Source organism: Protopterus annectens, chromosome 7.part0 (genome assembly GCF_019279795.1).
Source record: "Protopterus annectens isolate FY-2018-M chromosome 7.part0, PAN1.0, whole genome shotgun sequence".
Classification (NCBI taxonomy): Eukaryota; Metazoa; Chordata; order Ceratodontiformes; family Protopteridae; genus Protopterus; species Protopterus annectens.
The window spans coordinates 597,219,615-597,235,263 of NC_056739.1; the positions used below are offsets into that span (position 1 = coordinate 597,219,615).

Consider the following 15,649-nt stretch of genomic DNA (forward strand, 5'->3'; position numbering starts at 1 on the left):
ATCACCATGTTCCCAACCTTCATATTTAAGGCTTTTTAGACACTATGCATATTCAATTCACTGAAACCACCAGTTTGGTGAATCATGTACCATTTAATAAAATCATCATATTCCCAACCAACATATTTAACAATCTTCTCCTACTAACTGCACTTATTCACTTCATTCCCTTTAGTCTGTAGTCTGCACCATTTGTTTTAATCTTAAACACAGCAGGATCTGCCAGCCTCATTAGTAAGATAACCAAAAGAGTGGTGGACACTTCAAAACAGGTAGTAAAACAGGAACAATATATTGTTATACTAGTATACTTATTAAACCAGTAAGCTTTCAATAATCCTGTAAATTGAAATAAAATACAAAATATAAATTAGCCAAATAACATTAAAAAACATAAAATGTTTATTTTACAGTTCTGGTGGTGTGGGGTTGCCACAGTGTAGTTATACAGTAGATAAGGCAATACATCTGCATCTGCACTGGTTGTGTCCATTAGAAGAATTTTTTGGATTCAGATTCCTTTTTGCTCCTGAAATGTAGATAAAATATTAACTATCAGTATCAAAATACCAACATCATAGTACATGTTTAGTGTGTAATGATGAAGGAAAAAATACATAAATCTTAATATTCCTACAATGTAAACTTTGGAATTATAGCAAAAAACTGAAGCAGTCATGTGACTGGACATTATAAATATGATATATATACTGCTTAGATCCTTTCACATTACAAGGCTCTTTTCTGTTGTATGTGGTAAACATGATTGTTAACATGTTATGGTGAACTCAAAAGTATTTCACAAGATCAAGTGAATCTGAAATATGAGCATACTGCTACAGTGACATTTCTGGGATACCTGACCAAATTCCATGAAATTAACTAGCAGATCCATATTTGTTATTTAAAGTGCTGGTTGCATTTAGAAGGAATTATGTCACCTCCCTCCTTCTGTAGCTTAGCCAGGTGAGGGTGGGTGCTTAGCTTTACATATATTATCATGCAATATGTATGCAATATATATGCAATATATCTTTAATAGTAGTCTAACAGCTGTGTATATACCACCTAGTGCTAATACCTTCAAGGCACTTAACATACTGCACAATTCCATATGTGAGCTGCAAAGTAAAAATCTTGACTGTGCATATGTGATACCTGGGGACTTCAATAAAGCGGATCTCAGAGAGGTGCTACCCCACTACCATCAATTTGTGGACTTTTCCACTGGGGGAGCAAATACCCTTGACAAGGTTTATACCAACATAAAGGGAGCATACAAAGCAGTGTAGCAGCCATACTTAGGTAGCTCTGAATATATTTCAATAAAATTAATATCTGCTTACAAACCTCTGCTGATCAGAGAAAAACTCACTGAGAAACTGATCAGGATCTGAAATGAAGGGGCAATGGAAAGTCTCAGGGACGGTTGTTGATAATACCTGCTTGGACATCTTCAGAGAAGCAGCCACTTTCAATCAGCATGTGAAAAAAGACAGATATGCAGACGCTATAATGGTATATATTTCAAAATGCATGGAGGATGTATCTACAACTAAGAAGATTACAATCAGAGCCAATCTAAAACCTTGGCTAACCAGCAGAGTGTATGAGCTTCTGAGGCAAGGAATGAGGCATTCAGGGCCAAGGACAAGGTGGGTCATAGTGAAGCAAGAGCTAACCTAAAAGGGGGCATCAAAGAAGCCAAGAGGGAGTATAGAAGAAAGGTACAAACTTGCTTCGCAGACATGAGGGACACCAGAAGCCTCTAGCAAGGAATTCAGCAGCTAACTGACTACAAGACCAAGTCAGTTCGATGTGATGACAGCATGGAATTTCTGGACAGGCTAAACTCATTCTATTGCAGATTTGAGGAGAAGAACAACCTGGGGGCTACAAAGCTACCCACTGGTCAGAATGAGGCAGTGCTCAAACTTAACCATGGAGATGTGAGAAGCCAACTTAATAAAGTGAACCCTAGGAAGGCTGCAAACCCTGATAACATTATGGGCAAAGTTTTAAGAGAATGCACAGACCAACTGTACCTAATCCTTTCAGATATTTTCAATACCTCCCTGGTTCTTGAAAGAGTGCCAGCATGCTTCAAGGTAACCAATATAATCCCGCTGCCCAAAAAAGCCAGTCCAACTTACTTAAATGACTACAGACCAGTGGCACTAACCTCAAATGTCATGAAATTCTTCAAAAGGATATTAAAAAAGCATCTGCTCTGCCACTGACCTTTGACCCTATATGGTTTGCCTATCGGCCAAACAGATCCATTGTGTATGCCATTTCGGTGGCCCTGTACCTCTGCCTTGAACATCTTGAACAGAGGAACAGGTATTTGTTCATTGACTTTAGCTCGACATTAAACACAGTGGTTCCAATGCAACTCACAGGCAAATTAAATAACCTTGGCATCAGCAAGAGCCTCTGCAATGGCATCCTTGACTTCTTGATTGGAAGACCACAGAAGACATGTGCTGGTAACAACACATCAGGTATCATTACACTCAACACTTTTGTGCCTCAAGGATGTGTACTTAGTCCTGTACTATTCATCATCCTTACCCATGACTGCTCTGCAAAATTTCCCAGTAACTATATCATCAAATTCACAGATGATACCACTGTGGTGGGTCTCATAAGGGATGATGACGAGAGGGAATACAGGAATGAAGATTAAATGGTGCAAAAATAACTTGGATCTGAATGCTAACAAAACTAAAGAAATGATCATTGACTTCAGAAAAAGGCCAGCCATTCACTCACCACTTGAGATCAATGATGAGGTGGTAGAGAGAGTTCAATGTAAAAAGTTCCTGGGGGTGCACATCTCAGAAGAACTCTCTTGGTCCGTGAACACAGGCCAGATAATTACAAAAGCTCACCAATGCCTGCACTTCCTGAGAAGGCTCAAAAGAGCAAAGCTTCCTCTGAATGATCTATCCACTTTTTATAAAGGAGCTATTGAAAGTATTCTCACCTGCAACTTTACTGTATGGTACGGAAACAGTACTACAGCAGAGAGCAAGGAGCTTCAAAAAAGGCATACAAAATACTTAGCGGCACATCACAGCCAGCATTTGGCTGGTTTGCTAGACTTTCATCTGGTAAGAGGTATGACAGCATCTGCTGTAACACCTCCAGGCTCTTGAACAGCTTCTATCCAACAGTAATAAGGCTCATAACCTCTGACATCAACTTGGACAACTCCAACCTCTAAATGTGATCTCACTAGTAATATTTTATGGAAAATGATATATTATTTAATTCACTATAGTTAATATAATTTTACAGAAGTACAATATCTTTTTCTTAAAAGTGCAATTGCAATAATTTCTCATGTGCAATATTAACAAACTGCCTTTTCTTCTCATTTTCTGTGTACAGTATTATTAGTTCATAGCTTTAGGTTTATATGTATGGGTAGTTTTACCTGACTAGAAATAGGTTATAAAGAGTATTTTTTACGTGTATTAGTCATTAGTATAGTTGCATATATGTCATGTCTTATTCCTTTTATACTTAAATTGCCCCTGTATTCTGATGATGAGTTGATACCTGAAATTTCATTTAGGTTGCTCTTGTGTTTCCTAAATGACAATAAAGTTTTCTTTGAATCTTTGAATATTCTTTGAATGCAACTGTGAATATATTGTCATACAACTATGATGATAAGAGAGCAAGACTTCTGCAATTTCCACTTCTAAGTTCAGCTAGCAGACATAGGTGCTCAGGTAACCGATGGCCAGCGCTTTGCATTGGATAGAAGGGTAAGTCTAAACAGTGCAAGTGAGCCATCTGATGGAAAATAGGAGAATTACACTCCACACCCACGCAATAAGAACATTGATTTACCCAATGAACCAAGGTAATGAATGTATCAGTAAGCATACTACATGCCAGTTGCCCAACCATTCAAAGGTGTGCCCCATAGAGAGATAAGCATAAGATATTCTAAAATACTCCTCAGACTCAAATATGACAGGCTTAGACATTCTTTTAGGGACCCCCTAGAAAAGGCAGAAAATACGATTAGACTCTCCATTGCATGTGCCTTGGTGTATAATATGATGACATGCAAATGACTGGCAGGAAGGCACTTAGGATGCTTAGTACCATGTGCCAGCAGAGATGATGGGACTAGCGTAGTATGCACAGCCATGGCATATGTTATTCAGTGGTAATGACGTGTCAGGTTTCTGGTATGGATACTGTGTCTATTGGGCCGACATGATGCATATGGTTTGGCACTACACACAGCACATGCCAGCTTGACATTGTTATTAAGATCTAATATCTGTGCTGACCAAAATGTAAAAAGTTATGGGCATTCTGAAGCTATGTAGCTGAAACACTCGCATGTCTTTAAGGGGTCATCTGCATATATCCCATGGGCCTCCACTGCAGGAGGTTTAAGGTACTATACAGTGAAGACTTTTGCTTGGAGTTTTTACTGAATGGATTGCCTGTGTGATCTTTTTAGTTTCAATAAACAATATCCTCTTAAAAATTCACAGAAGAAGTCATTAAGCCACATGCAGCAGAGCTACATCTGTATCTTCCTTTTACTAAGACATTCTATATTAACAGTTGTACGATACAAATACAGCAAGAATGATATCATTACATATAATTATGTTCATGCTAACTCACATTCAGGCCCTTTTCGATGATTGGGCTTCAGTGTTTGCCATCTCTTTTACAGATTTGTGGTGCGCTCCTGTATCCTACGGTATGTTGTCTTCATGACTGGAACTATGTGTTATGACACAAACTTTGGTCTACTGGTGTTACTGTTATCATGCTTACATAATTCTGTGTCAACTTTGTATTGTACATTTTAACAGCAGCCATTATATGTAGCATGACATTGACTGTACATGTGCAACTTTTGGGATAAGCAGATCACCACTGCTGTGGTTGGGGACATATGGTTATGCTTGATATGTCTCACATCTCCGACTCTGTATAGACAACTGTAAACTGGAAGTCACTTTCTTTCGAGTCCCCCTTTGACATGCAAGCCTTTCAGTATGAACTTACACTAGTAAATACCTGGTGTGCTAAAAATGGGCTCACATTAAATGCTAAAATGTGCAACATTGTCTCCTTTGGTAGACAACCCCACCCCCAGCTAACACCCACTCCAAAATGAGAATATCATTAATTTCATAAGTTCATAAGTTATGGTTATCAGTGATGTAGCCTTTGTCATTAACTCACTGACTCCAAAAACTTGGATTAAAGACTCTACTACTTGTCCATATGTCCACCTGAGCCTTGAACATGTCTATACTCTTTGACTGCCTCATTTCTTTAGAAACAACATTCAAAAAACTTGGGATGATCTGAGTAAAAAACCTGGTTCTCAATGCTGATTTATTCATGTAAATTTTAAAATTCAAGTTGGCATATTTATGAGCAATAGAATTACATCTTAATTCAACATTAAGCAATGCTTACTTCATTTCATCATTATAAGCATTGTATGCTTGTATTAATTTTCTCCAGCAGTATCTGTAATAATTGAATAAAGTTGGTCTCTTATGTCTTTCCATATAACTCAACATTTTTATTATAGAAATACTTCTAGTAAACCTCCTTTTGTATTTGTTCTAATTTAAGTCTGTCTTTTATTATATACAAAATGAATTATTATATTCAAGCAATTGTCTAATATATATTTTGTATAATTCAGTAATTTCCTTTGAATTGCATAATAAAATATTTTTCATCAGATACCCCAGTTACCTCATAGCTTTATTTCTAATGATGCACAAATGTTTGTCAACAACAATTTATTTCTTATGGTAATACCCAAATCAAGTATTTCATAGCTACTTCATCAAAAACTAATAGCTGCTTAGATACGATTTTACCAAAAAAAAAATTAAGCCATTTTCTATTGTCCATCTAGTAATTCTATCCATATAACCAAGTACACATAAATAATCTTCATATGATGTTGCCAAAACTCCAACTTTGCAGTCATCAGCAAATGTAATCATCCAGTACTTGGTATCTTTTGGTAAAGTTGCCATAACCAAACTAAATAACATGTATCACAGTACTGACCCCTGTGGGACCCCCAAGTTTCATGATACATGATCAGAGTGGGTACCATTTATCAAAATCTGTTAGATCCTTCCAGTAATCCAGTTTGCAATCCAGTTTGTAACACAGTAGTTTACATAAAGGGAAAGAGTATAAAAAACTTTAATCTACTTATTCTGTTCCTATTGGTAACTCCATATCCATGGCTAAGCTAACAGCTTTGTTAAAATCTATTGAGCTAGTAAGAGTAGATTGATCTTTGCAAAGAAACATGCTGATTTATAACATAATTGAATCTTGAATTATTGGGCTGTAACATTCTGGTTAAAGTATTAATCAAAGACATTTTGACCTTAATTAATAAAATGCCAGGTATTTCAATATCCATAGCAGTCTCTTTTCTGACTCTTTCAAGAGAAAGTTTCACCAATCCCTCAGTAATCATTGGACATATTAATTTACAATTTAAATAATCTAGATCACAGCCAACTAGAATATTTGAATAACAAGTGAATAATTTGTTAAATTAATTTACTCTCCAAACTCTTAATAGTGTATTTAGTTGTTTTTGATTGTTTATGTATTTATAATATAGCTTTTTTGTTTCATTATTTTGAGCCAGACTAATTCCAAAATTAACTTTAATGTCCCTTAACATATTCTTAAAGTTATTGAAACATTTCTTAACTGAAATTTATTTCTCCTTGTTGGATACTTCCTTAATAATTGGACTAATCTCTACCTTGATCAACAACAAACCAGCAAAGCAGAAAAGCCAGTAAATATTCCAAAAACAACAAAGGATTCAGTTCCCAACAGAAATTTATTGTTGTATGCCTTGTCTTAATGCCTCGGCCATTACAGCCTTCAAAGAGTACAAATTTACCAAAAAACACTCCCCTACTTATACATCAGACAAACATTTAATCCAATTAAAAAAACAATCAATTAAATAATTAAACACACATTTTTAAAATGTTAAAACAGACTTCTCCAATTAACTTCTCTACTTAAACCTCTTGGTGTCAGTGTATCAAACTTCAATATAAATACAGTTTCTTTATAAAGTAAAATACTCTTAAGTAATCTTTCATCCCCTTTCTTAATAAATACTTCTTCCAAAATAGTAGCTTGCAATAAATTAGCATCACCATTATGTTTTTCTTTAAAGTGGGATGCTATAGGACTTTCCAATCTCCCTTTCTTTATGTCTCTGATGTGTTCCTGCAACCTAATTCTAAATTTCCTTTTAGTTTCCCCAATATAGAAAAGGTTGCAGGGACACCTGAGACAATAAATTACACCCATTGTATCACATGTAAAAGAACTATTTGGTTTAAGCATTTTCCATTAATCCTAGGAAAGCTCAATTTGATAAGGGAACATACACTACAACTATTGGTATAGTGCCATACGCTGATAAGGAGATAGGTGGACTAACTACTGGAGCAATGTAATATGCTTTAACTAGTTTGTCCCCCAAATTCTGTCCTCTTTTATAGGCCACATAAGGTGAATCAGAAACAATTCTATGTAACAGTTCATTTCTATGTAAACATTTCCAATAGTGTTTCATTAGTTCCCAGATCTTAATAATCTCTACCTTGGTCTTCTGTAGTGAAGATGTTAAAGGTTCAACAATATTGTAACCAGAGTCTACATCATTATTATATTAAGATAATTATTTAGTTCATCATAATTAACCTTATTAAAGTATATTTTTTTATTCCTTACTGATGGAGGCTTCTCATAACATTTAATATTAATGCTAACAGATGAATGATCCAAAAGTCCTAAAGGTGGACCCAGTCTAACATTATCTATTATTTCATCAAAATTGGTTAATATAATGTCTAAAATATTATGTCTTCTAGTAGCTTCACTATCCTAGTGAAAAAAAAACCTTTCTGACTTTATAAATCTAGGAATTCTCATACAATAGAAGAAGGTGAGACTCCAAATTAATGTGAGGATAATTTAAATACCTTATAAAATAATCATTGGGTAATATAAATACTGTATTATATATTCAACAAATTCACCATGCATTGATACATTCTTAGAGGGCTTGCTAAAACAAAAAAATAAAGTATAGTAGTCCAGAAGTGGAACCAAGATTCATATTTATCTCTAAAATTTCAAATAACTTATTAGTTGATATAATAGCTCACAAGTAACAGAGTCATGACTCCACCTTGCTGCTCACTTTCTCTTAAGCAATTGTATATGTTATAACCAGGAAAACTGAGCATGTACTTTTGGGTTCATCTATTTTATTTCCCAGACTTCTTGCATTACATAAATATGCATTCAAAGCATGGTTATGTATTCATTGTCTTCTTAACCTATCTGATGAATAATTTCTTCTAAAAAAAAGTAGGTGCTTAACTCAGAATTTCATCTCTATACCTTTCCCCAGCAAACCATTTACTGTTGGTTTCAATTTTGAATTCTCATGCATTCTGAAACCTGTTTCTCAAGCCATATAAGCCAATCAATTTTAAAAGCAGAATGATCCACACAGGTAATGAAACACTGGGTCAGTATGAGACAACTATGAAAGAGCAGAGAAATATTTTAGAGGAATTAAATATACTTTACAGATGCTGAAGGCTTAGTTATCTTACTGGAAGATGGTATACCTTATTGTCTGTTTTATTAGGAAAGACTGGGCATTTTTGCCAAGCATATTTATTATTTTAATATGTAGAAGTGGAAGTGACCTTTTTCAGTCATTTGGGGTACAAGGTTAAATCCAATCCAGAAACATATTCAGCCTCATGATGATTTAAATAAATATAATGGGAGGGGGTAGAATTACTTCTCATATTTTCCTAATAAGTTAAGATTTTATTTTTATTTTTTTTATTTTACATTTGTTGACCGGGCTGGTCCAACTGGATATATGTCCATTTTCAGCAGAGGCCCAGGGAGAAAAGCTCAGAGTCAAAATATTAATACACATTAAAAAACATTTAAAAAAGAAATACAGATTTAGCATAGAGAAAAATAATAATAGCAATTAGCATATTTTTACAGTAACAACAATAAGCAATAATTACAAATAGAGGGTGTTCAATTGGGGATGAATGCAAAAAAGTAAGTTTAAGAAAGATTTTATACAGGATAAATGAAAGTACTAGGAGCAAATTGCAGCTAGTCAGGGTTAGTACAGCGGCAGAGCCAGTGAGTCACGAGGTGAGTTTTGAGTTGGGATTTGAAACAGGGAAGAGAAGAGATAGCAGTGAGGTTGTCAGGGAGGGAGTTCCAGGCTTTTCCTATTGAGTTAGAGAACAAAAAGTCACCTGCCAAGTTGTTGGATTTACAGGTTGATATAAGAAGTTTGTTAGAAGAACGTAGGGTTTTAAGGTTGCAATAAGGAGTAATAAGGGTAGTAAGTATAGGGGTGTTGGTAGGTTTGTAAAGGATTTTATGGGTTAAGGAGAGCTGGTGAAATAAAATCAGATTTTGCAGCTCAAGCCATCCCAATTGTTTTAAGTTTAAGCAGTGGTGAGTTCTAAAGGTAGAGCCAGAGGCAAATCTGGCAATATTGTTGTAGGCAACAGCCAGTTTGGTGAGGTTAGTTTTGGATAAATACGTGTAAATAGGGGAGGCGTAAAGGAGGGTAGAAATCAGATGGGAATGGGCAATGGTAGTTCTGGCAAGAGGTGTAAGAAATGGTGTAATTCTAAACAGGGAGCCTCGTTTTCTAACTAATTTTATAGTGTTGTTAATGTGAGAATCAAAGCATAGGTTGTTGTCTATCTCTACTCCGAGGAGCCTGGTGGAAGGGTCAGGTGATATGTTGGTGCCATTACTAGACAGAAGATAGTAAGACTGTATAAGTATAACATAGGGATCTCAACAAAGTATTGTATGTATCCACATGGCCTTGGAACCTGGGTTGAGAATTCCATCTCCTTTGGTCATCATGCAGTTACAGTACTCAGAAAGTCCTTCTACTTAGTGAAGCTAATTGCCAGAGGAATACCATCCAGACCAAATACATAATTATCCTTTTATATTCAGCATTGATTAGGCCTATTATTGAATATAATGTCCTCTTTTGAGTGTACCTCACTAGATATATCCAACAACTATTAAAGACCCCAGAGGTTTTTAACTAAGAAGATTACTGGCTTAAAAACCCTAAATCACCAAATGAGACTGGAAACACTGTATCTTTATTCAGTGTCTTACACACTCTTGATGGAATATCTATGTCTTACCTTCCATGCCATTAGTGACCCAGAGGCCCATGGATCTCTTGTATCTTTGTCAATCAAATAGCCCCACAAATACCATCAGATAAATAAATTACTGGGGGGGGGGCTCATTGATCAGAGCCCTTTTCACCTCTGGAATATACTCTTCCTGTAAACTAAGCAAATTGATACATTTTATTCCTTCAAATGGGAGAACATCGATGTCTGTGCTGTGACAGAAACCTGGTTCAAGGCTCCTGAGAGCACCCCAGCACTCAGGTTTCACCTCATATCATGCCCGGCCCCAAAATCTGGACAACACCAAGAAAGGAGGGGGGGGGTGTCCATATTTATAAAGGACACCCACACCTCAAGGTTGGTGGCAACGCACGATGCATTGGAGACCATCCAGGTGCAATTAACCATAGGCAAGACTGCTCTGCAATTTGTAGCATGTTACAGGCCACCCTCTCAAACCCAGGAACCTCATATGGCCTTCCTGAAAACATTGGAGGGGATAAATGTATCTCCAAACACCATCATACTAGGTGACTTCAACTACCCTAATATAGACTGGGGACACTACTCAAGCCCAAACACTCTAACCCAAAGATTCCTAGAGTTCATAAACTCAAATGCCATGGAACAACTAGTCACCATCCCCACAAGAGGAGAAAACATACTTGATCTCATCATCACGAACATGGGATCAAAATGTTCAACACCGGAAGTATACCCCTCACTGGTGAGATCAGATCATAAACTAATCTCGCTGGAGGTCCTCATCCCGCCCCCACCTGAAACAAAAAAGACCACAGTGAAAAACTTCTCAAAAGCCGACTTCACACTTCTAAAACTAGTGTGGTCTCCTTTAAGGCCCCTGAACCAGTGGTAAACTTTACTCAAACCGCTGAATCACTTACAAATGCCTTCTACCAGCACCTACAGGACTGCATGGATCAGGCAATCCCAAACAAAACTAAGACTAAGTACCAAAGGCAAGCATCCAGTCTGGTGGACCCCAGCCATAAACAAGCTCTACAACAAAAGGAGGAAGCTACTACAAGATAGAGCAAAATCCTTGAAAGGTAAGACACCTTTGATCATCATAAGTAAAAACTAAGAGCTCTCATAAAATCATCCAAGGCAAATTTTGAGAGAAAAATCACCAAGGACTCAAAAGACAATCATAAGGCCTTCTTTAGCTATGTTAGAAACCTAGGAGGAAACTCCCAGATATGCTCAGAATTAGTTCAAAATGATGTGAAAATTACTGAACCTTTACACATTGCCAACATACTGTCTGACAGGTTCAGTGCTAACTTCTCCCCCCCCCAAAAGGAGAGATATCTATACCAGAGGATTGTAGCCCCCCAAACATCTCCAACGCCCAGGTGAGAACTGCTCTCACTAAGGCAAAAAATACAGCATCCATGGGACCGGATGGTGTCCCCGGCTGTGTGTCACTTAACTCAACGAGGAATTAAACCCACAGTTAGGACAGCTGTTTAATCTTAGCCTCACCTCAGGATATGTGCCCAAGGAGTGGCGCACAGCGACTGTGGTCCCACTTCATAAGGGCGGTGCCTCCACCGACCCTGGAAATTACCGCCCCATTAGCTTGACAAGCCTTATCTGCAAAGTCATGGAGAGGATCATAATGGAACTCATAAATAAAGACATAGGGAACTTGCAGACTTTGGATCCAACCCAGTTTGGCTTTGTCAAAGGCAGATCCTGCCTCTTAAACTTGGTTGACTTTTTCGAGACAGTCACCAAGGCCATTGATGAGGGAAAGGCAGTCCATACAGCCTACCTCGACCTGGCAAAGACCTTCGACACAATACCCCACTCAGGTATCATCGAAAAACTCATCAGCTTGAATGTAAACCCATACATCACAAGATGGGTTGCAAACTGGCTAAGTGACAGAACCCACAGGGTCAGAGTTGCTGGAGCCATGTCAGACTCAAAGCCTGTCACAAGTGGTGTCCCACAGGGCTCAGTCCTGGGTCCACTCTTGTTCGGCATCTACTTTTCTGAAGTACAAGCAAACACAGGAGGGTTATGGCTGACAAAGTTTGCAGATGACTGCAAACTGGGCGCCATAGTTGAAAACACATCTGACACAGATATCCTTCAGAAGGGCCTCACAGACACGGTTAACTGGTGCCAGAGCCATGGCCTAAAGTTAAACGCCAAGAAATGCATAGTCATACCCTTCGGGAAAAACAAGGTTACCCCTAGCTACCATATAGGTGGCAATCCACTGAGCACAGAAGAAGTCATCAGGGATCTGGGGACCCAGGTTGACAGTAGCCTTCGCTTGACACTCATGTTGCTAAAGTAGTTAGGAAAACCTTCTATATTGCCCACCTGATCATGAAGGGATTCACATCCAGATCAAGGGAGGTCATCATCCCCCTGTACTCATCACTCATTAGACCTATGATTGAGTACAATGCCCCATTCGGAATGTATCTGACCCGACACCTGCTGCAGCTTGAAAGGCCCCAAAAGTTCCTCACCAAAAGGATAAAGGGTCTCAAAAATATGTCTTATGCTGCCCGACTGAAAGAACTCCAGCTCTATTCAGTCTCATACCGCTTGCTCAGAGGTGACCTGTGCCTGACATATAAGGCCATGTCAAATCCAGATTTGATGAATATGCTTCACCTCAAAAAATCTAGATCCCTCAGAACCACAAGGGCGGGAGACTTAAACCTTGACACAGTTATAAATAGAACGTGCTGGAGGGACAGATTCATCACCCAGAGACTCCCTATGCTGTGGAACAAAATCCCGGTACATGTGAGACAGAGCACTGGCCTTGTTCAAGAGGAATCTTGACCAATGGATGGGAAATCGCAGATATACCCCAGGGATTACTTCAGTGTCACTGCTTGACAGAGGCACAGCAAAATAATAGGCATAGTTTTTATTTCAAACTAAAGGGGTGGCGAAAGCCACATAACTATGGGCTAGGCTTATAAATGCCCTTGGGCAGATAGCCTAGTATGAACCTATGAACCTATGAACCTAGTGAAAAAAAAACTTTCTGACTTTATAAATCTAGGAATTCTCATACAATAGAAGAAGGTGAGACTCCAAATTAATGTGAGGATAATTTAAATACCTTATAAAATAATCATTGGGTAATATAAATACTGTATTATATATTCAATAAATTCACCATGCATTGATACATTCTTAGAGGGCTTGCTAAAACAAAAAAATAAAGTATAGTAGTCCAGAAGTGGAACCAAGATTCATATTTATCTCTCAAATTTCAAATAACTTATTAGTTGATATAATAGCTCACAAGTAACAGAGTCATGACTCCACCTTGCTGCTCACTTTCTCTTAAGCAATTGTATATGTTATAACCAGGAAAACTGAGCATGTACTTTTGGGTTCATCTATTTTATTTCCCAGACTTCTTGCATTACATAAATATGCATTCAACGCATGGTTATGTATTCGTTGTCTTCTTAACCTATCTGATGAATAATTTCTTCTAAAAAAAAGTAGGTGCTTAACTCAGAATTTCATCTCTATACCTTTCCCCAGCAAACCATTTACTGTTAGTTTCAATTTTGAATTCTCATGCATTCTGAAACCTGTTTCTCAAGCCATATAAGCCAATCAATTTTAAAAGCAGAATGATCCACACAGGTAATGAAACACTGGGTCAGTATGAGACAACTATGAAAGAGCAGAGAAATATTTTAGAGGAATTAAATATACTTTACAGATGCTGAAGGCTTAGTTATCTTACTGGAAGATGGTATACCTTATTGTCTGTTTTATTAGGAAAGATTGGGCATTTTTGCCAAGCATATTTATTATTTTAATATGTAGAAGTGGAAGTGATCTTTTTCAGTCATTTGGGGTACAAGGTTAAATCCAATCCAGAAACATATTCAGCCTCATGATGATTTAAATAAATATAATGGGAGGGGGTAGAATTGCTGCACATATTTTCCTAATAAGTTAAGATTTTATTTTTATTTTTTTTATTTTACATTTGTTGACCGGGCTGGTCCAACTGGATATATGTCCATTTTCAGCCGAGGCCCAGGGAGAAAAGCTCCGAGTCAAAATATTAATGCACATTAAAAAACATTAAAAAATATTTAAAAAAGAAATACAGATTTAGCACAGAGAAAAATAATAATAGGAATTAGCATATTTTTACAGTAACAACAATAAGCAATAATTACAAATAGAGGGTGTTCAACTGGGGATGAATGCAGAAAAGTAAGTTTAAGAAAGATTTTATACAGGATAAATGAAAGTACTAGGAGCAAATTGCAGCTAGTCAGGGTTAGTACAGCGGCAGAGCCAGTGAGTCACGAGGTGAGTTTTGAGTTGGGATTTGAAACAGGGAAGAGAAGAGATAGCAGTGAGGTTGTCAGGGAGGGAGTTCCAGGCTTTTCCTATTGAGTTAGAGAACAAGAAGTCACCTGCCAAGTTGTTGGATTTACAGGTTGATATAAGAAGTTTGTTAGAAGAACGTAGGGTTTTAAGGTTGCAATAAGGAGTAATAAGGGTAGTAAGTATAGGGGTGTTGTTAGGTTTGTAAAGGATTTTATGGGTTAAGGAGAGCTGGTGAAATAAAATCAGATTTTGCAGCTCAAGCCATCCCAACTGTTTTAAGTTTAAGCAGTGGTGAGTTCTAAAGGTAGAGCCAGAGGCAAATCTGGCAATATTGTTGTAGGCAACAGCCAGTTTGGTGAGGTTAGTTTTGGACAAATACATGTAAATAGGGGAGGCGTAAAGGAGGGTAGAAATCAGATGGGAATGGGCAATGGTAGTTCTGGCAAGAGGTGTAAGAAATGGTTTAATTCTAAACAGGGAGCCTCGTTTTCTAACTAATTTTACAGTGTTGTTAATGTGAGAATCAAAGCATAGGTTGTTGTCTATCTCTACTCCGAGGAGCCTGGTGGAAGGGTCAGGTGATATGTTGGTGCCATTACTAGACAGAAGATAGTAAGACTGTATAAGTATAACATAGGGATCTCAACAAAGTATTGTACGTATCCACATGGCCTTGGAACCTGGGTTGAGAATTCCATCTCCTTTGATCATCATGCAGTTACAGTACTCAGAAAGTCCTTCTACTTAGTGAAGCTAATTGCCAGAGGAATACCATCCAGACCAAATACATAATTATCCTCTTATATTCAGCATTGATTAGGCCTATTATTGAATATAATGTCCTCTTTTGAGTGTACCTCACTAGATATATCCAACAACTATTAAAGACCCCAGAGGTTTTTAACTAAGGAGATTACTGGCTTAAAAACCCTAAATCACCAGATGAGACTGGAAACAGTGTATCTTTACTCAGTGTCTTACACACTCTTGATGGAATATCT

The 15,649-nt window shown here is 37.4% G+C and overlaps 1 protein-coding gene across 1 annotated transcript in view; it reads right to left on the minus strand.

The window, feature by feature from the left end:
- Positions 1–379: 379 nt before the first annotated feature.
- LMAN1L (lectin, mannose binding 1 like) overlaps positions 380–15,649 on the minus strand; it is a 652,875-nt gene continuing 637,605 nt past the window's right edge. The window contains exon 13 of the mRNA XM_044077189.1: positions 380–529. Within this exon, the coding sequence (XP_043933124.1) occupies positions 493–529 (37 nt within the window). The 3' untranslated portion in view covers positions 380–492. The remainder of the gene's footprint in view (positions 530–15,649) is intronic.